The following is a 22,227-nucleotide window of genomic DNA, read 5'->3' on the forward strand; positions in this document are numbered from 1 at the left end:
ATGTGGTTGTTTTATATACACAAAGTGTAATTCTCTTTGTTTTTAGTTTGACAGTGAACTTCAGCGGGGAGTGGCATTAAAGCCTGTTTTTTTTTTTTTTAAAGAATTGTTCACTATTTGCCCAAGTCTTGCTTATTGCGAAGGGAGTTGAATTTAGTTCACTGGCACCATACAGCGCTCGTATCTCGAGCATGCGCTCACAAGTCAAAGTAAGAAATTGGCCGAACGATAGTTCGTATCTTGAAAAAAACTTGAATAAATAAATTCATCTCCTTTCACAAAATACAAGGTGTGTCAGACATGTTCCAGGACTGGAGTCCCAAAAAGATATATTTTAATTCCAAACTACAATCGACAGGTTTTCCCCTACAGTGTGGCCAAGACAGTCAACCAGCATGTCGACAAAGACAAATTTGTTCATGGCGTGAGAAAATGCAAGAGTTGTGGTTGGACAACTCGTAGCTGCTTCACCAGGGCAATGCGCCTGCTCACAGTGTCCCGAGAGTCTGACTGTTCCTGGTCGAGAAGGACATCGCCGTGCGGGAGCAACCTTCCTACTCACCCAACCTGGCTCCGTGTTTTGGGTTTTTTTTCGTTGTTTTTTTTTTTTTGTAACCTCTTTCCCATTTTGAAGACGTGAACGACATCAAGATGGCCGTGACGACAGAGCTGCGGCGGATCTTGGAAGAATCACGAGAGGGCTGGGAAAGCGTGTTAGAGTCCAGGGAGATTACTTCGAAGGGAAAACGTGTTTTGAATTTGAAAAATATCTTTGGTGACACCAGTCCTGGAACCTTTCTGACACACTACGTACGTCATCAATTCATCAATATGGTAGAATGAGGTAGCATTTTTGGCATATGTTGATATCTCAAGTACTGTATAAATACCAAATGTGAGCAAGTTCCAAATTAAACTGTAAATGAATACATCTCTGAATCGGACATGCCAAATTTGTCCCTGTGGAATTAAATAAAAACGTTTTTTTTCCCCATACTACTTTTATTGTTGTTAAATGCCACAACACAGCTAGAACGACCACCCTGTTCTCATAATAATCCGCCATGGTCTGGACATGATACCTATTAGTTCAATGGTGTTTTTTGTTTGTTTGTTTTTGTTTTGTTTATTGTGCAGCGAATCATTAAAAACTTGACATTGGTGTACTTACCCATCGGAATCGAAGTGCCATGGATCTTGTCTGCGTATCCTGCAAAGTATCTCAATGTCTTTATGGTCCCTTGAAGGTCCACAAACAGAGTGGTCAGAAAAGGCTTCCCACTGTTCAGTGACTCAATAGTCTGAGGAGAGATGAAGGGAGGAGGGGGCCGTTTGAGAAATACTGTATGTTGTATAAGATTGTGCTGCTCAAATATAACTCCAGTTTTTGCACTCACCCCTGGCTGAAATGTGAACCTAAGATAATACTAAATTTCAAATACAACCGCTAAGTCACAGTTATATGTTTCCCGGCTGAGCGAAGACATTTTATTTGTTTTTGCATGACGTAGAAGTCAAAAATGCTTTTTAGAAGGCATGAAAGAGTATTAAATAGCAAGAAAAACATCATAAATATAAACGGACAGGGGGCCGAAAATAATGGATGAACTCTAGTTTCATTGCAAGATGAAGACCACAAGTTATTTAGATTAAATGGATAAATTAAATGGTGCCTTACAGCCAGATAGATGCTGTCTCTCTCCACCAGATCTGCCATCTTGGAGAGCAGTCGTCCCCGCTCGGATGCGTCCATCCTTCGCCATACAGAACCCAATGAAAAGGCGAGACGTGCCGCCTGCACTGCTTTATCAACATCGGCCTGGTAGTTGGATGAAGGAAACAAAATCAGTGTTCAACCTTTAAATTATAGAATTTCTCCCTCTGATATACCTGGTTTCAAATAACAGAAAAAGAAATAACCTTATCTGCTTCTTGGACGTCACATATCTGCTCTCCCGTCGCTGGGTTCAAAGCTGGAAAGACCTTCCCACTGACGGAGTCCTGCCACTCATTATTGATAAAAATCTGGAAGGACAAAAAAATACTTCAACAACAAGTCACAATAGATGTGTGTCAAAGGAACATTAGAAACACAGGGAACTCTTCGTTTGTGGTTGATTTGACAGAAAATATTTGCAAACCCACAAGGTTGTATCTTTGATTTTAGTGAGTTTTTACAATGTTATAATCCCTCAAGGGCTTCATCTATTCAATTCCGTTTACACTGCTTTATATGTTTGTTTTGTGTGGACACCACACAGCCAAGCAGACCACACACACGCAGGCATGCAAGGAGAGATGTCAGAGTGATGGGGCACCCAATACGGTGACTGCGTCCTTTAGTTGAGGTTTTGCTTAGGGGTTGCCCGCTCAAGGGCAGACTTGAGTTAGACTAACAGGCTCATTACAATTACTTTTTCGACACAGCGGAAGTCAAACTGTGTCCCTCCAGTTCCAAACCCAAGTCCTCATGGATTTTATATGGCTGTCCATGACGAAGTATGTAATTTGTTTTTGTCTTTGTTGACGTTACATTATGATCTTGGGACAGTGGAATGCTTGCATCATGAGATAAGCATGATAAATGATATCAATAAAATAGGTATGCAATATTGAAATCAGTAATTCGTAGTTGGTTCCACAGTTTGGGAGACACTAATGCAAATGCTCTCTCTCCCCTGTGGAACGTCCAGCAGATTTATCTCCAGACCTCAGTGAACGGGACGGAGCATGAGTTTTTTAAAAATGGATCCTAAAATAAATTGGTAAACTACTAGGTCTAAAGACTATCCATCCATCCATTAGCTACTTTTATTACAACTGAGGAAGTTTAAGGCCGCCCAGGCTTTGATATCAGCTAGGCAGCGTATAAGTGCTTAGAACAAGCTCCGAGGTCATTTTTCTCCAGTGGGAGGTAAATTTGAGAGTCATCTGCGTACAAATGTAATGAGAAGTCATGATTTTTATTAACAGCACCCAGGGGGAGCAGGCAGGCAGAAAATAATATAGGACCCAAAGTGGAACCTTGGGGCACTCCATGTAAAAGGGAAGCAGATGATGACTGAAATTCACCAAGAGAAACATAAAAACTTCTTTCGGACATGTAAGACTGGAACCACTCGTCTCAGTTGTCATCATAAGGCGTGAGTGGTACACATTACAAGTGAAGTATTTATGGCACCATGTTGGCTGCAGGATGTAGCATTATTCTGCTCACCCAGACTCTTGCACAAAGGATGTGGGCGAATCTCTGGAAATGTTGCCTGAGGATTCCTGCGTGTCCACCATGGCTCTCTTGGGAGTACTCCACCATCCAGACAAAGGGAGGGGGGGTCACAGATAAATCCCTATCAGACACCAGACCCCATTCACCATCCCCCTCAAGCACACGTTTCACAACATCACTGCTCATTTACAAGATCATAAAACACACGCCGTACTTGGTCTCTGGGATGCGTTAAAGCAAGCCTTGCGTTAAACAACTGCCTGGGGATTCCATACATGGTATATGATATGCAACGTTTATGGACATCACCAAAAGCAAATTCTAAGACTCAAATCCCTGCTCCAGGCTAAAAACGTTGATGTAAAAAGTGGTGTGTGAAAGTTGTGGAAGAAAAGGAAGAAAAACAAAAACAAAACAAAAAACGTTTGTTGGACATGTTTAGCTCCATGAGGAAGACTTTTAATTGCTGACAGCCTCTGATAGATGGAGTGTAAGGAGAACATCTGCTGGCTCCAATTGTTCTGTATAGACTCCTGCCTTTCTCCTTTGGAAAAACTCAAATGAAACACTGAAGTATCTGGTTGGCCATGTTTACCTCCAGACATGCTGGACAAAATTGTAGTGGAACTGAAACCTCTGAAACCTAATATCGGAATTCTGCCGAAATGTATGTGAAAACACACCGCTATCGCCAGTCATGCATGATTCAATGCAAGACTTCAGCAAGCATCACTAACGCTAACCTCTAAAGGCACCATCAGCATCAACAAGGGGTGCTACGAGAAGAAAATCTTGAAAGGAGAAGAAAAAATGATTCTCTCTTCAGATTCTGTTTTTTTTTTTTGCTGAGAAACTTTGCTTTGCGGAGACAAATTCCTTGTGTGTTTTTGGACATACTTGGCAAATAAAGATGATTCTGATTCTAATTCTGATTCTGATTTTCCTTTCCTATTCGAGCGAGATGATTCGGAGGTAGGAAATGTTGTTCGAATGCTAAGGAAAGGTGCCTCCATCTGAATATATGCCTCTCGCTCTGTATGTTGCTGCTCTGTGTGTGTGTTAAAGTAGCAGTTGTTTAAAGGTTTATAATTACCGCAACAGCTATGCTAATTTCTATCTATCGTGTTTCCCATTATATGTTAGCATTATGATAGCGGGTCATTTTTTTTAGGCCAAATTATATGGTTTTGTTGAATATTTGGGTGTTGAAATATACATGACGCAATTTGCTTTTGTTTTATTTGTCAGATTTACAGTAAACTTCAACTAGGGAGTGACAAACAGCGCAAAGGAAGCGTACTCCATCTCTTATTTGCAGAACTGTGGAATACTATGAAAGTGTGTTTTAGTATGTTTGTGTGTTTCAATAAGTAAAACATGTGTTTTTAGCAAGTAGGTTGGGAAAAAGTATAACAAAATGTTTTTTAAATTGTCTCTACATCATGGATTTTCATCAATTGCGGGTGGGTCTGGAACGTATCTCCCACGATAGACGGGCGTTCACTGTAACATGCCAGCGAGTCTTAAATGTTAGGAGTACTGGCTTCCTTGTCTTTCTGTACGGCACGAGCGTCATGCAGACAATGAAGGTGTTCAGTAGCAGTGCGTACCACCCCACAGACGCGTATGTTACAGAACCATTCCTCTAGGGCACCTTTGTTCCGGTGACCCTGGTACACAGGGCAGCGAGGCTTGTCTGAATCAGTCAAGTATTCTCAGGCGCCTTCCATCAGAGGCCACCTTTAATCTGCCGCTCATTAAGAGCACTTCATAAAATTGTCAGGAACGATAAGTAGCAGCGGGGCCAGCTACAAAAACACAAAGTCCCGTAGAGCACTGAATTAGTTTTTGAATTTATAGGCTCCACTGAAGTGGGGAGCTCTAAATCAGCCGAGCCCCCCTGACAGCCTGAACAGTCCCTGCAAGAATGCAGACGGTGGGTAGCTTTGTGCGTGGCGTAACCCCTCTCACAAGGCGCTGCTAAAAGGAGAAGCGCAAGAGAAGCGGAGCGGGCCGCCACCTAAATCACGCTAAGAAAAGGACACGTTTGGCTCGGCCCTTCTTCGGCCTCGGACTGGTGTTAAGACTTTTGTCTGCTTCCATTGAAGGGCTTGATTGAGATGACAGGGCCGCCGAGTAAATCAACTCTCGAGGTTTACGAAAATTGCTTTTAGGATCATTTGGAAGAAGGGCAAAGAGCGCAAGAGTGAGAAAACAAGAGCGATGGTGCACATTTAAAAATGACAAATAGTGTTTTCTTTCCCATCGCCTGCCGGGTCGCCGCCATGCACTCACATGATGCCTTCATGTTTGGGAAAACCAATTCTCACGCTCGCTTTAACTTCACATATTACCACTAAAACCTTTGAAAATCTTGCATACTACCAGTTGCCTCTGTTGTCTTAACTTAGTAGTGGCGATTCTTCAATCCAGATGTTAAGTATACAATATCTTGTGATATGAGTGATCCTAAAATACTTTTGCTGACATTTTTTTCAAGCCACATTTTTTTAAGACAATGGAATATGTTGCACGCAAATGTATTGAAGCTATTTCGTCTCTGCGAATTCACTTTCAGTGATGTAAAATTATAAATTATTCTGTTAAACTATTGTTTGAGGTTCTTTCTGGTTGAACAATAACAAATAAAGAGATGAGCTAGTTTGTGCAGTGTCGCCACACGGCACTTCCAAAAACCAAGTCAACCAAATGATTAAAAGTTAGAAATTGTTCTCTTTATGTTTTTCATGTGATTAGCTTATATTTATAGCCTCTTAAGTGCTTTTCATATAAATATTTACTGTAATAATTGCAGCTTTACTACTGCGCTAGGAAATGTTACGGCGAGAAGCCACGGGTGACTTCCAACTTGCGTGCGAAATCCGGTTATGACATGTTATAGGAATTAAAATATGTCATTAAAAAGCTATACAGAAATGCACCATTCTGAGATTTAGCGTATTACTGGTCAAAATAAAGTAAGCAATTATGTATTGTTTTATATAAAAATTTTATTTATTTTGGAAAAACTGCAAGGTGATAAGGCCAATAGTTTAAGAGACAGAGGCATTTGCGTATTTGAGGGTGAATAAAGCAAGAAACACAGTTACCTTTATATAATGATCCCCAATTTCATATTGAAAAGAAGCACATAAAAAAAAATTTAAAAAAAAAAAAAAACAGCACTGTCATCCATCGTCCTCCTTTTTAATCAATTGGCAGTTCCACCAATCGGAGCAGGAAACATAGCAGACTATTTAGCTGAACCAATCAGAGGATGGGAAAAACTCGCTCACTCATTCACTCGTTCACTCACTCACCGTTCTGCACATTTGCTAAGGTGCAGAGTGGTCAATCTAAAATCTGATTGGTTAAAAAAAGAAACGACGACGGCGTATACGTGTGTGTGTGCGTGCGTGTTTGACGCCTCCACTCGGGATTCTGAAGGCCTTAGGCAGATGACATTGACGTGGCAACACAGAAGCTGAAATGTGATTGGTCGAAAAAATATTTAAAAAATCGACATATACTGTACACGACTGTAAACTGCGCAGCCAAGAAGAGACACGCTATGAAATGAAGACAAAAGACTGTTGGAAATAAAATAATATATATTATAATATATTAATGAAGTTGTATATATAGGTCAGTGCTTTTGATAGTGTTATAAATAGAAAATGTTGTTTCTATTTTAGTTGTAAATAGTTTTTGGGGGGCTGTATATCAGAAAAAGCTCGATATAAAACCAATTATTCTTTTTAGTTGTAGTAATAATGCAATTTATACACACACACACACACACACACACACACACACCGGTATGTCCTTTTGTTTAAATGCAATTATAAGGGGCATCAATTATTTGTGGAGTTTTGCTATTTGCAGTTGTTGGAGTCATAAAAGATCGGAAAAAAAATGCACACCATCATGATTAAAGGTACTTATGTTTCAAATGCTAATTCATTTCCTTTAATGCCTTGTGCTGTTTAGTTTGGCACATCGTGCAGCAGCGAATAACGTCATTCAAATTGAAACACCACCTCTGTTCATATATTTAATTTGAACAAGGCGTCGTGTTTGCTTTGGTGGGTAATTTGTTTTTATGTGTGGGCGGCGATGGGAAGAATTAAGAAAGGTGAAAATAAGCTAGAGCAGCCGGTGAAACATCTGTTTGGCCGCTAAGCTCAGCAGCTCACAGCAGCAGAAAAAAATATGCCACGGCACACACGTTTTGTCTTTTTTTTTTTTTTTTTTTTTTCTCAATGGTTACACTAGACTGGAGGTAAGGGGAGTTAAAGCGTGCAAATGTGTGTGTTGATACACAACAAGCCAAGATTCCAGAGTCCAACACGAGCACCTGCGAGACTCGTCTGTGCAGGAAGTTTCATATCCTCCTCGGTCACATGAGCTCCATTTCCTCTCTGCTTATGGGATAGGTTGCTGATAATTACAGCAGTTACAAGCGAGCGCCTTCTGCCTCCGTCTTTGACCCCGCAGACGATGCCACCCGTCGCTGGCAACTTTGGCAAAGAAGGAGACCCGCTGTCACCGACTGGACGTCTTTGTCTGTGTCTTTGTGTGATTCTGTAGAATTTGTTTTTGGTCTATGTACATTCTCGGTCATCCAGGTCATGCTAATGCACAAAGATTGAATTCGAGGCAACTGGACTTATTCATGTTCGTTGAAACCTATCTTCAACAAACAAGTCCAGTTGCCCCCAATCAACCTTTTTTTTCTCCTGTTTTCTAAATAACTACAAAAATTACTTGCTTTGCTGTTTAGATTTCTTTTTTTTTAAAAGAACGTGGAGGCACATGATTTTCATTGATGTGCTATTTTCATTGGGTACACCTGCTGAAGCTAGTGAGCGCCAATTCAGGAGCTATATCCAAAGTTTTACAGTTACAATGAGATATTTTTGTTTCAACGCATAGAAATCTTTATTTGTTGTAGCATCTACTATAAAAATGATTATGATATCAGATTTTGTGGATCTAACGATGTCATATAGAATACGTGAAAGCCCATGCAGTGGTGCCTTGAGATACGACTTTAATTCGATCAATGACCACACGTATAACACTCAAATCATCTTTTCCCATTGAAATGAATGGAAATGTTATTAATCTGTTCCAACCCACCCCACCCCCCAAAATATTTTGTGTGTGTGTGGGTGGGTGTGTGTGTGTTTTAATAAGGAAAATAGCACTCTAGAGTATGGTGCAACCCCAATTCCAATGAAGTTGAGACGTTGTGTTAAACATAAATAAAAACAGAATACAATGATTTGCAACTCATGTTCGACCTATATTTAATTGAATGCACTACAAAGACAAGATATTTAATGTTCAAACTGATCAAATAATCATTAACTTGGAATTTTATGGCTGCAACACATTCCAAAAAAGCTGGGACAGGTGGCAAAAAAGACTGAGAAAGTTGAGTGATGCTCATCCAACACCTGTTTGGAACATCCCACAGGTGAACAAGCTAATTGGGAACAGGTGGGTGCCATGATTGCGTAGAAAAGGAGCTTCCCTGAATTGCTCAGTCATTCACAAGCAAAGCTGGGGCGAGGTCCACCTCTTTGTGAACAAGTGCGTGAGAAAATAGTCGAACAGTTTAAGGACAATGTTCCTAAACATACAATTGCAAGGAATGTAGGGATTTCATCATCTACTGTCCATAATATCATCAAAAGGTTCAGAGAATCTCAAGAAATCACTGCTTGTAAGCGGCAAGGCCCGAAAACCCGCCCGTGACCTTCGATCCCTCAGGCGGCACGGCATCAAAAACCGACATCAATGTGTAAAGGATATCACCACATGGGCTCAGGAACACTTCAGAAAACCAATGTCAGTAAATGCAGTTCGGCACTACATCCATAAGTGCAACTTGAAACTCTACTATGCAAAGCAAAAGCCATTTTTCAACAACACCCAGAAACGCCACCGGTTTCTCTGGGCCCGAGCCCATCTAAGATGGACTGATGCAAAGTGGAAAAGTTTTCTGCGGTCCAACGAGTCCACATTTCAAATTGATTTTGGAAATTTTGGACGCCGTGTCCTCCGGGCCAAAGAGTAAAAGGACCATCCGGACTGTTATGGACGCAAAGTTCAAAAGCCAACATCTGTGATGGTATGGGGCTGTGTTAGTGCCAATGGAAAGGGTAAAGTACACATCTGCGAAGGCACCATTCATGCTGAAAGGTACATACAGGTTTTGGAGAAACATATGCTGCCATCCAAGCAACGTCTTTTTTCACGGCTTATTTCAGCAAGACAATGCCAAACCACATTCTGCATGTGTTACAACAGCGTGGCTTCGTAGTAAAAGAGTGCGGGTACTAGACTGGCCTGCCTGCAGTCCAGACCTGTCTCCCATTGAAAATGTGTGGCGCATTATGAAGTGTAAAATACGACAACGGAGACCCCGGACTGTAGAACAGCTGGAGCTGTACGTCAAGCAAGAATGGGAAAGAATTCCACCTACAAAGCTTCAACAATTAGCGTCCTCAGTTCCCAAATGTTTATTGAATGTTGTTCAAAGAAAAGGTGATGTAACACAGCGGTAAACATGACCCTGTCCCAGCTTTTTTGGAATGTGTTGCAACCATAAAATTCCAAGTTAATGATTATTTGCTAAAAACAATAAAGTTTATCAGTTTGAACATGAAATATCTTGTCTTTGTAGTCTATTCAATTAAATATCGGTCGAACATGATTTGCAAATCATTGTATTCTGTTTTTATTTATGTTTAACACAACGTCCCAACTTCATTGGAATTGGGGTTACTTTACATAAACATGCAGTAATAGCATAATTAAACAGAATGTAAAGAACTACACAGTTTGTGCATCATGATAATTCAATGGGCATTGTGCTGCTCATTCTGGTGTGCGTACCTTGGCCACCAGGGGGCAGCATAAAACATACAGACACTACTGATTCAAAACTCTGCAAATCTCAGTTCCAGCACAAGGCCAGCAAGAGAAGCCAATTTTATTCTGGCCCTTGGTCTTGGAATGAACTTCAGAGTTCAAATATGTGGATTTTTTTTTTTTAATACCAGTTGTTCCTCCTATGAGGTGCAGCATTTTTCTTTGTATTTCGACTTTGCCGATCTTCCTCATTGTGTCGTGATAACCGGTATGCCAGACTGCTGTTGTTTTGTTGTGCTTGCATTTTGTACCTTTGATCAGTATTTACTGCTTTCCATTCTGGGTGGATGGTAGTCTATCGACAGTAGTTTTCTGTTTATGATTGCACTGTGTTCTTTTACAGTATGTATACTTTTATGTATAGCCTGCTGTGTTCTTTTATAAATACATTGTGTTGTTATGATGTGAATTGTGGTCCGCCTTCTTGGCCAGATCACCCTTGAAAAAGAGACCTCGGTCTCAATGGATTTTATTTTCTGGTTAAATAAAGGTTTTTATTGATTGATTTAATGATGAAAAACAGAAGACCGTCTCAACTAATCTGCAATCATATTCATTGTTTTTCGCAGAGGTTAAAGAATATATGCCTGTGAGTATTGTTATATTGTCTATACATATGTCGCTACCGCTTGTGTTCAAATATAAGATGTTTATTATTACCGCAAAATAGATGCTAGTTTTGCTAGCCTATATATGGCATTTTGCATTGTGTGTTAGCATTAAGCTAGTGGACGTCTGTAAGAAGAATTTAATTTTCTTTGGTCAAATACAGTCGAATTCATTCTGTTTTATATTTAGTTTTAAACTAAACTTCAGCTGGGAGTGGTGACAAACAGCTTGAAGCCCCTTTTTTTTTTTTTGAGGAATTGTTCACTAACTGTTAATCTGATGCTTATTTTGGAGTTACGTTCGCCGCCGCCGTACAGCGCTCGTACCTTGAATTTTCGCTCGCAACTCAGGACGAAAAAAATCTGCCAAGTGACAGCTCGTGTCTTGAAATACTCGTAAATCGGGTCGTGGGCTGAGGTATGTTGTTGATAAGACGTGACGCCAAAGTTTATTTTCATTCGTCGTGATGAAGTACAACTCGCTCACTGCTGATGTTTGTTTTTTCGCATGTGAATTTTGATGGCTCTGCATCATTCTTGAAAGCTCAGGTCAAAGAAATATTTAAAGATGTTGTTCTACACATTGGATCAGTGGGTGGGGGGTGCGGGGGGGGGGGGGGGTGTCAAGCAATCATTTCATGTTGAAGACAAGTGATGCTTTTCAACAGACAAATAAACATCTTGAAAAGTGCTTGTGTCTCGTGCTCGCTGGGGGGAAGGAACCGATTCCAGCAGATTTATGAAGCCCAGTGTTTTTCCTACGCACACCTCCAGGATTTACACATTCCCTGTCAGGAGGCCTCTAGAAGCGGGGTCTTATAGGAAGTGAACGGAGCAGCCTCCCTGTCACTGGCCTTCCCCTCAGACGTGATTAAGAGACTGGGGACGTCATGTTGACGCGTGCGCTACCACCAAAATTTACCACTGGCTGCACAAGTGGGCATTTCACACCAATGGACATCTAAATGACAGTCAGCACTTAAACCGTCACAATCAAGGAGAGGTGCTTTAGACTTGAGATGCGGCTGAGTGTGTGTGAACAGGGAGATTGTGTAATACAAGCAGAGGGAGGGAGGTATGGGAGACGGGGGCGGGGTTGTGGTGGTGGTGTGGTGTGTGTGGTGGTGGTGGTGGTGGTGGTGGTGGTGGGGGGGAGGGGGGGTTCTCGCTGTGCTGCTTGTGATAAATCATTGAGTTGCACAGTATCCCCTAACTTGCTCTGTGTTTGATCTTGATGGCAGTAAGATGGTGGTTTTGAAGTGAAAAAGTCCAGAACTGCAGGTCAGGCTCTAGCGAAGCAGGACCAAGCACCCACACGGTGAAGCGGCCTCATAATTTACACCCCGGTGGACAGCACCGAGCATCGTGGAGCCCCCCGACCCCCGTCTGTACTACCTCAATCAGTGACAGATTGATGGAGCTCCTTCTTCATCCAAAGTGAGTGCGTGTCTGGGTGCAAACACGCACTCTGCATGCGCAGCCAGGTTGTGCAGCGAAGGTTTCTTTGGTGAATCCACACTAACTTTTTTTTTTTATCACTGTTGAACAGATCTGGAACATGATGGAACACTATTATGGAGCCCACATTAAAACCACATTGAAAGTCCACATTCAATTGCTCATTTGTCAACAGCAGACAGCTAAACTGCTCCTCACATGATCATTAATTACAAAGGCCCAACAATCCTAATTTAGATCACCACAAAACCTCAAGCATAATCTTAGATCCCCCCCCCCCCCCTCATCAAGATACATGCTGTATGAGAAATTAAGGAAAATGTAAAAAGGAAAGAAAAAAATCAGCTGTGTCCTCAAGCTAGCCCATCCCAATCCCGCCACAAAGTTTTGGTTAATTTGTTTTGACTGACAAAAAAAACAGTGTTCACCCCAAAATATGAATCACTAATAATAATAATGAGTGATTATCATAAGAGTAAGAAATTAAGAATAACAGGAATTCTCATCCGCCGCACAATAATCAATAAAAGTACTTCCTGTGGTGCCAGCCGTATAATAATAATAATAATAATGACAATAATAGGTACACCTCAAACTTTTTACATCTCAAAAAATACATAGCTCTCCAAGTACCACTGTAATAACAACATTAAACTACAGTAACAATCCATATTATCAAAAATGAGGCAGAGCTAAAAAGCATTTATTATTGCAACGTTATGCAATGTTTGGACATTAACTTTAATATAGGGAAAGAAAAAAAAGTGTATTTAATTCATGATTCAATGAAAATATTGTTAGCCTAAAAGCATAATTGCCTCAGTCATTTTGAACTTACTGTCACAAAATCAATCGAGCAATATGAATGTGTTTGCGAAGAAATTGTGTTGTTTTTTGTTTCTTTATGTCTGTGTAGATTCTCAGTCATCGAGGTCATGTGTAATCTGCAGAGGTTGAATCAAAGTAATTGGACTCCGGACGGCCTCGTTTGTAGAATTTGTTGTGGGTTACCTCCCGAAAACGTCGGAAAATGCCTGAAGCAATTTTACTTTCGCAATTTTCTCATGATAAATTGTCAAATCAAAAAAAAAGTTAAATAAAAATTGGACTTAAATAAAATGTTTTTAAAACAATCAGATGACGCGAAAGAAGATTAAATGCAAGTGTTTTGTACTAAAAAGTGAAATACAACTGAAGTGTACTTAAAAATGCACTGTCCTTGAAAAGTAAAAAAAAAAAAATACTGTTACTGTTTTTTCTAGTTTAAAGAGGATGCATGCATAGCTAGAGCTTTATTTTAATGTTTGCCTGTATTGTATGTTTTAAATGTTTTCTTTGTATTCAATTCAGTCATTCTTTCACACACCGCTAGAGAGCACCAACGTACCGCTTGTACTATACTTTGACAATCACTGATTATTGACTAAAAATTCTGTCCCAAAAAAAAAAGATCACCCGAAGACAACAAGCTTTTCCTCCAGCTTTTGTAATTATTCCGACAACTAGCGTCCCCTCTCTTCTTTTGCCAGCAAAAAAAGCATCAGTATCATCTAACATGGCTCACTTTATTTATGGCTTCCGTCGTGGTCCCGACAACCTTCAAACTGTTTGCGTCTTGTAAGCCAGCTGTTGGATCCTTCATGCTATGAATAAACGTGGAGGTGAACCGTGGGGTGTGACAAAAACAAAAAAACAAAGCCTCCTTATTTGTACATTTTTTTTCTCTTTTTTTTTTGTTTTGTTTCCAGGGTCGCTCGGATGTCATTGTTGCGTTGCGCTGCATTGTTTGCGCAACGGCTGGGCGAGGCAATGACTGTGACACAGAACGTCTCATCTCAATCTCAATGGTGTATGGGTCATTCTAGAATCGGAGGACATTTTCTGCCCCCCCAATGAACATGCACAAAATACACAATAAACAATTTGTTGTGTAAATTATAGCTGTAGTAAAAATGATTCCTAAATATAATTTAAAATGCTAACTAGCTCTTGAGCAACCCCTAAAATAGATTTGTTTTTCCTTTTGTCCCTCACTCTTGATGACAAACTACCAAATGTGACACTTGTATTTGTGAAAAAATAATAATAATTGTTTCATCATAGACATGTTTTCAAATAATAGTAACTATGTTCTGAAGTTTCGTCTCGCAACTCTGCGACTAAAATCTTTTTGGGCATTTAGAGGAGGAGATCAAAAAAAAAAAAAAGTGAACTGCTTGACTCAGCAGAAATGACATCATCAGGCAAATTGCGCTGACCATGTTTAGACCTCGGGTACGTACTGTACTCTCTTCTATTTTTCATATTTTATTCATGTTTTAAGGCATACTTGAGTGTACCACTCAAACCACCTCAGTCCTGTAATTTATACTATCAGAAAAAGACATTAATGTCAATTATAATATTATGATATCATATTATAATTGCTTCTAAGGGGCATACACCGGACGGATCTGTGAGCTGAAGTGCCAGGATGAGGCGTTCACAAAATAGCAGACAGCAGAATAAATGGTGTTATTTCCGAGATATGAATGAATAGCTATGAATTTGTGAAAGCGCCAGAACGATTGCACGTTTTCTACCAATATTATGACTGTATAAAGACAAGAGTGTAATGGGTTTAATTAGTCGTTAGGACCATTTATGCACTTGTATCTGCAGAGTTTGGAGCACACACACGTAAATTGTCTTTAGCGTTATGCGCGTTTGTCTTTACCAATGTAAAAAGAATTTCAATGGGCCACCGCCATTTGATCTGTCAATAAGGATTACCTTGACTATGAATGCCTAAAATTTGAAATCAATAACTTTTTGGGAAAGTAGGACTTTCAGCATGGGAGACATTTACAAACCAAGGCGGCATGAGAAAATGGCGAAAGAGCTTTCTTCACCGTTATTGATCAAACTATATGAAAACAACCCCATGTTCTTTTCTGGTGCATGTATGACAAATTAAAAAAAATACATAAATAAAAAATAAAAAAACATACTGTTGATGGCTGAGCTGGACGAATCAAATCATAACATGGTTCGTTGCATGTTTTTCTTGTAAACAGCAAGCAATGATATATTAAATTGTCTGTTTTTCCAAAATGTCGGTGCCTCGATTGTCCTCCGATTCTGGAGTGACCCGTGCACGTCAGTCGGGCTGCATAAAGGAATATGTGAGGGAAGCATGTGGCTCCATGGCGGGCCTGTAAGCCCCAACGCTGGGCTCTTTCCCTCCCAGTCAGCGGGGTGGAGAACAGGAGAGCCCACGCTAGGGGTGCCCATAAATCAGGACCCTTGTGCCCCCTGTGTCCACCTAACCATCCGGGACTGGATGATCCAAATTCCTTGGGGTTAATTCACCAAGTCGCTCCCAAACATTTCCTCCTGTACCAGGGAATGGAAGAGCAGCTCGGTGCCGACACGCACACACGCACGCACGCACGCACGCGAAACACCCTCTTTGCAACGCTGCGGCGGCGTGACCTTTGCACTTGTGGCACGGAGGTATGTGTTAAGAGAGCAATTATGGAACTGAATGGACTTACGCCACACTATCATCCAACGCTGCCCTTCAATCTCGCTACCATAAAAAACACTTACTCCCAACAGTAGTGGGAAGTAACTAAGTACAAATACTTCATTACTGTACTTTTCAGTTTTCAGGTGTGTGTACTTGACTTGGCTACTTGGGAACTCACTACATTTGAGCACCTATATTTATATTCTCCTCCTTACTTTGTCAAAATGGGATCAATACTTTCCTTAACATCTGCGGATGAAGACATGAAGTTTTTTTTTAAAAAAAAAAGGGGAAAAAAAGAAGACATGAATAAAGTTAACCGCTGTTGAGAACTCGATTGATTGAGGTCTTGTGCCCCCTGCCAGCCTGAAACCCACCAGCTTCTGGCGTCCGAAAATTCTCTGTCTAATCCGGAAAACCACTTTATTAGCTTAATAGCGTAACTGCCCATGTTATTTTCATTTTACTGTCATAATAGCAATAAGAAAATGCCTATGTGCTTGCTAAAAGTTTGTTTTTCTTTTTTTTTAAGCATTTTTTTTTTTGGGTGGAGGGGTTATTCATTTGACAATGTCAGAAAAACGATGATGTGAAATGCTTTGATTGCATAAAAATTGGCACAATGCTAGCTAGTTAGCTCTTAAACAACAACATGCGATTTGTAATGTGATTTTTTTTTTTTAACCAGAGTATTTTTTCTCATTGTACCAAGTGATCCAAATGGGTATTGTTTATAATTTACTATAGAAAAAAATAATTAATAATAATTGATTTATTATTTTACATTTTTTTTTTTTTTTTTTTTTTTACTTTACGCACAGAAGTTGACTCAGTACTTTTTATTTTACTGAAGCATCAGCTCGGTAGCAACAACCCTGTTGGAGTCCCTGTCCTGTCTACAATCTCACGTACTAATTTATTGTTAACAATACAGAGACAACGATGAGACATACATAACAATATCATCAAAATAGCATTGCACTAATCGTTTTATATGTTTTTTTTTTTGTCTGCGTAGACTCTCAGTCATCCAGGTCATGGTAATCCGTAAACGTCGAATCGAGGAATTCGACTCTTCTTGTTTGTTGAATGTGTTATTTTTTTCTTGTTTTTTGAAAACGTTCAAAAATGACTTCGGTAATTAGGCCATTAGGCTAAAAATATACTTAGCCTAATGGCATAATTGCCTATGTCAATTTAAAAAAAATACCAATGGTTTGCCAATGCTTTTTCTTCACGTTCGTGTAAATTCTCAGTCACGGTAATCCGCAAAGGTTAAATCGAGGCTAGCGGAATCTTCTCGTTTGTCAAATGTATTTTTCTCTTTTTTCCAAAAACGGTCAAAAGTGAGTTAGGCCGTGATGCAATTCGGCTAACGATATACGTACTTGAGGTCAGAATGCAGATTAAAATACGCCGATAATCTGACAAAATATTGAGTGACTCATCGCAAATACGCAATCCCGTTGAGGCAAACATTCTTTTTTTGGCACTGGCGCAAGCCCGAGTTGCTTCCCAACTCAAATTAACGTCTTCGCGTGACTCCTCGCTCCAGCTGTCTCTGCATCTCTGTCCTCCTCCCACGTCCAGAAACATTTGCGATATCGCCCCGCGAAACTTTTGTCGCTCTATCATTAGCATTTCGCTGTCGGATTTCTTGTGAGTGGCGGGGCGGTGGGAGAGTGGTGGTGGGGTGGGGGGGGGGGGGGGGGTAGGGGTGGGGGTGGGGGTGGGGGTGGTGACGGGGGCACCACACATGCTAAGACTTCACTTTCAACTTTTCGCCACTGATGCTTAAAATGATTGACAGCGATCTTAGTTCCGCGAAATGAACACGCTACGAACCAGCGATCAGCGTAAACACACACACACGGCGGCGGCGGCTATCGCTACGGTGCAACTGTGTAATCATTGTGGACTTTTGTTGCCAGTCATTTGAAGAACGGACACTTTAATGGTAGCTTCCCTCACCGAGACTCGCAAATGCTTTTGGTTTGAGATGAAGCGTCCTTTACCAGCACGTAATGTTGAAAATGGGAAACTCCAAATACAAAATCAAAACATGAGTCTTTTTTTTTTTTTATATATATATAAAGATAATAGTGTCCCTGTCAGAGTAGTTTTAATTCAACGATACAATTATTATTGTGGCTGTACTTTTAGAACTTCAAAAGACTCGGTCATAAGTTGTTTTATAGTTCTTGGGGAGATAAAGCATTTTGCACTGTATAACTAGATTTTATTTTATTGATATTAAGTTGTGCTTAAGGTTGAAATAAACAACTGAATTGAATAACTGCACGGCCACATGCTTCTCGTATTTTGAAGAAGAATAAAGTCACCGTAATATTAGAAGCAGCTCTCAGTTTTACCCAACAGCAAACTAAAATGACCCCAAAAAATTAATTTAAAAAAAATGTTAAATGAATAGTAAAAATGATGTAATTCAGTAATATGAATATTTTGAATCTGATTTTCTTCTTTTTTTTAATGGGATTTTTTTTTTTTTTTTTTGTATTGTGGAAGAGTAATTATAGCTTTTGTTGAAATGAAAAGTCTTAGCGCTGGGTGAATGTAGTGATTTGAAAAAGCAAAATCAGGTCATTTATTTGTTTTTTCTTCAACCTGACTTTTAATTGTTTCAACCCAAATTTTCTATATTCGACTGCAATCTTTAGTGATGTTGTGCGCGCGCGTGTGTGTACGTTTTTTTGTTGGTTTGTTTTAAAATACCAAAATCAACTTGTTTTCACTCATCCAAGATGCACGTAACTTTAGATAAGACTTTTTTTTTTTTTTTGGGGGGGGTGGGGGGGGGGGGGGAAGATTTGCATCGGCAAAATATGAAGTCATTTTAACTCCTTTTTTTTTTTTTTTTTGTTTGTTTGTTTGAAGCGCGCGAGCCACGTTGAGGTGGAGAGTCCCGAGTGGGCGATGCAAGGTGGAGCGACTGACCTTGGTGTACTTGATCTCCGGGTTGGGCACCGGCGTGGGCATGAGCTGCAGGGATGCCATGAGGGCCGCCGGGTCGCTCTTCACCTCGCCGGGCATGCGGATCTCGCTGGAAGTCATCGCGGCGTGTCTTCTCTCTCTCTCTCTCTCTCCTTTTTTTTTTTTTTTTTTTTTTTTTTTTTTTGCGTTCCCCCCCCCCCCACGAGCGAGCGAGGAAGTAAATGAAGGCTGCTGTGGACTTTGGGCTTTTCCCTTTCGTGGGTTTATAGCCAGGTGTCAGCCGAGGCTCGCTTTCATTGGGCCGACAACAGAAGGGCTGTCCTTTCTTTTTGTCTTCCTCTTTTTTTTTTTTTTTTTTGCAAACTCCACTCCACACTTCACGCATTTACTAAAGTAGGAGGAACCCACGCACCACACCCACCCGTCGGTGATTCACTCCTCATAACCACTTCACTTTCCATACCGTTTGCTTTAAACTTCAACAGAGTGATCTTTTTTTTTAACCCCCCCCCCCCCTTCATCTTCTCTCCACCCCCCCCCCCCCCCTCCCGTGCGTGCATTTTTTTAATCTCCCACTTCCACGCGCACTTCTTCGACACCTCCATTGTGCGCCGCTATTTCCTCGGTGACACGGGGGTGCCAAACGACCGTCGGCCCTAAGATGTTATGCAAATGAGCACTACTTACTACTACTCTACACTACTATCGTACTCACTCCCGCAGGTGGTAATCCTCCACACGCAGCAGCCTCACAATAAACATCCACGAATGTGGCAGCCCCCCCCCCAAAAAAAAAAAGATTTAAAAAAAAAAAAAGATTTTCCACAACCACCACCACTACTACTAATCAGTGTTGGAAATATGACTCTGGAAAAGGAGTTGTATCTTATATGAACTATTTCAATAACTCTCTCAAAGTAGTGTAAGTAATTCCATCGGATGACTTTTCCCTTATTTTGAATGAATGCATCAACAGGACTAAACTATGTTTTGCGCTTAAACGGGGATCAAAGCCATAGATCATTCTTTTGGAATGAAGCACACGTTTGTGAAAATGTGTTGGTTGCATTATGTGTAGTGCATGTGGAAAACACGATACCATGTTGACCTAATGACAAATGTGCACCGTTCGGACAATATCGCGTCATATAAATGTAGAAAACGGGAATAAAATTATTAAGGCGCTCGCTACAAATACAAAATCAAAATAAGATTGCTATCTACTTTTATAAAGATAGTAGAGTCCCTGTCAGAGTGAATGAATGTTTCATTAAAACGTCCAAAATTCTGAAGATGAAATTGTTCAAGAGGCAATGTTTTTTTTTCTTTTTTCATTTGTTCAAAAGTTGATTGTGACTTTAACCTGGTCTAACCTTTACAAAATCTCAGTTGAATGAATACATTTACACCACAAGGTGGCGTTTCAAGGTCATATTTGGGGGGGGAAACGTTTGAGACTACAGCAGAATGTAAAAAAAAAAAAAAACAAAAACAAAAAAAAAGAACAATTTGATCAATTCCACCTTTTGCAGCTATTTTTTCCAAATGCCAACAAAACATTATAATCATGTCAATTTCCCAAAGCAATTGTAATTTAAATTTAAACATTTTGTGATAAAATCACAAAAATAAAAAATAAAATAAAAAAAATCACAAAATCATAATCTTTTGTACTCCTCGACACTGCTGCTACGCCACTACTTTTACGACCACTAATTGTTCTGAGGAACCAGTAATTGTACTCAAGAAAGAGTACTGCTACTTGCGACTAATGTGGCAAGTAAAAGTAAAAAGTAATCTTCCAAATAATTACTTGAGTAACAAAGTATTCAGTGGGGGGGGGAGGGGGAAATCACCTTAAATGAACCGCAGAGAAAACGTCTTCTCTCGTGTTTCAAATTGGAGTTCTTGTCGGCTAAAATGTTTCGAGGCGTTATTGAATTACTTAAAAGATAAAAAATATAAGTATCAAGTGAACTGCGGCTTGATGTAACGGAGTAAATGTAGTATTTCTTTGACACACAAAAACACTCACGTAAAAGTAAAATGTATGTTGCATTAAATCTACCTTGACACATATCCAAATAGTTACATGAGTTAACGTAGCAGAGTAACCAGCTAACTTTGGGCGGGGTACACCCTGAACTGGTCGCCAGCCAATCGCAGGGCACATAGAAACAAACGACCATTCGCACTCACATTCACACCTACGGGGAAATTTAGAGAGTCTTCAATCAACCTACCACACGTGTTTTTGGGGGACGTGGGAGGGAGGAAACCGGAGGGCCCGGAGAAAAGCCAAAGGGGAGAACATGCAAACTCCGCACAGGCGGGGCCGGGATTTGAACCCCGGTCCTCAGAACTGCGAGGCGGACGCTCTAACCAGTCGACCACAAGTACAATTTATCCGCCAAGTGACTTAAGTAATTGTAAAGTAGGAAGAGCACACACACCAAAGTAGCGGCATTGCCGCTACTATTACCCATATTACCACTATTACTAAAAAAAAATTATAATAATTATAATTCAAGTTGTGAATTGTTACAAAAAATGTACCACTGCATCACTGCCATGTAAACTTTGAGGTGTTCTAATCACAAAGGGCTGAGGATGAGGATGAGGATGAGGATGATCAAACGTATCAAAAAGGATGCTTGTTGTGCATCAGCACGTCAGACCTCCTCCTCCTCCTCCTCCTCCTCCTCGACTTCAAAGTGTGGCACGCATGCACTCAGTGACAGTGACGAATGCACGGCAAACACAAGCATCCTCGCGCCTGCCGCCTGAGCGCTTCACAAAGTCCGGTGAACGGAAGAAAAGGCGGCGGGGGGGAGGGGGGGGGTGTCAAAGTTCAGCCGCCTCTCTTAAACGTATTCATGGAGCTCCCTCTGTTGGATGGACAACAAAGCCCTGCTTCTCGTCACCTTTTTTTTTTTGTGTGTGTTTTTTTTTTAATTCCCAAGGTGACGTCATCACTAACAGAATCTTGCTTAAATCAGATGGAGCAAAAACAAGCCTGACAAATGTATATCATAATATATATATATATATATATCCTTACAATAATGTCATTCAAAAAAATGAATGAAAAAAAAAATGATTTATTGTCATAAAAACACAAAAGCAATGTTACTCTACTAATACACCGGGTGATTGTAAAGTAACTCCCTATTTTGAAGTACTTGTAATTTACTTCTGAACTATAATTCTTCCAAGAAATGAACATGAAGAAGAAAGTGTGTCGCGTGGAGTTTTGTTTAAAATTCGATACGGGCGCCAGCATGAGCCAGCGGTTTCTCTCTTTTCTTTTCTTTTTTCGTTTTCTTTTTTCTTTTTTGTCCTGTCCGTCCGTCTGTTAGGTCAAGCAGAACGGAAAATCCGTGTCCCTTCTACGCCGGAACAGTTTTTACTGTGTCACAGTGGCGTTTTTTTAAGCTTCCGCTGTGGTCTTATAATTGAGGTTTATTGAGAATCGGACTCGATCAGTCGAACAGAACCAAGTTTCGAGAAGGGAGAAAGAAACAAAGACG

General features: G+C 40.4%; 1 protein-coding gene across 1 annotated transcript in view; it reads right to left on the reverse strand.

The window, feature by feature from the left end:
• aldh1a2 (aldehyde dehydrogenase 1 family, member A2) overlaps positions 1-18,875 on the reverse strand; it is a 41,383-nt gene extending 22,508 nt beyond the window's left edge. Inside the window, exons 1-4 of the mRNA XM_061703392.1 lie at positions 18,701-18,875; positions 1,921-2,025; positions 1,679-1,819; positions 1,172-1,301 (exon numbers count right to left, since the gene is read on the reverse strand). Coding sequence (XP_061559376.1) covers positions 1,172-1,301; positions 1,679-1,819; positions 1,921-2,025; positions 18,701-18,817 — 493 coding nt within the window. The 5' untranslated portion in view covers positions 18,818-18,875. The remainder of the gene's footprint in view (positions 1-1,171; positions 1,302-1,678; positions 1,820-1,920; positions 2,026-18,700) is intronic.
• Between the last annotated feature and the right edge of the window lie 3,352 nt (positions 18,876-22,227).

The sequence above is a fragment of the Phycodurus eques genome, chromosome 2 (genome assembly GCF_024500275.1).
Source record: "Phycodurus eques isolate BA_2022a chromosome 2, UOR_Pequ_1.1, whole genome shotgun sequence".
NCBI lineage: Eukaryota > Metazoa > Chordata > Actinopteri > Syngnathiformes > Syngnathidae > Phycodurus > Phycodurus eques.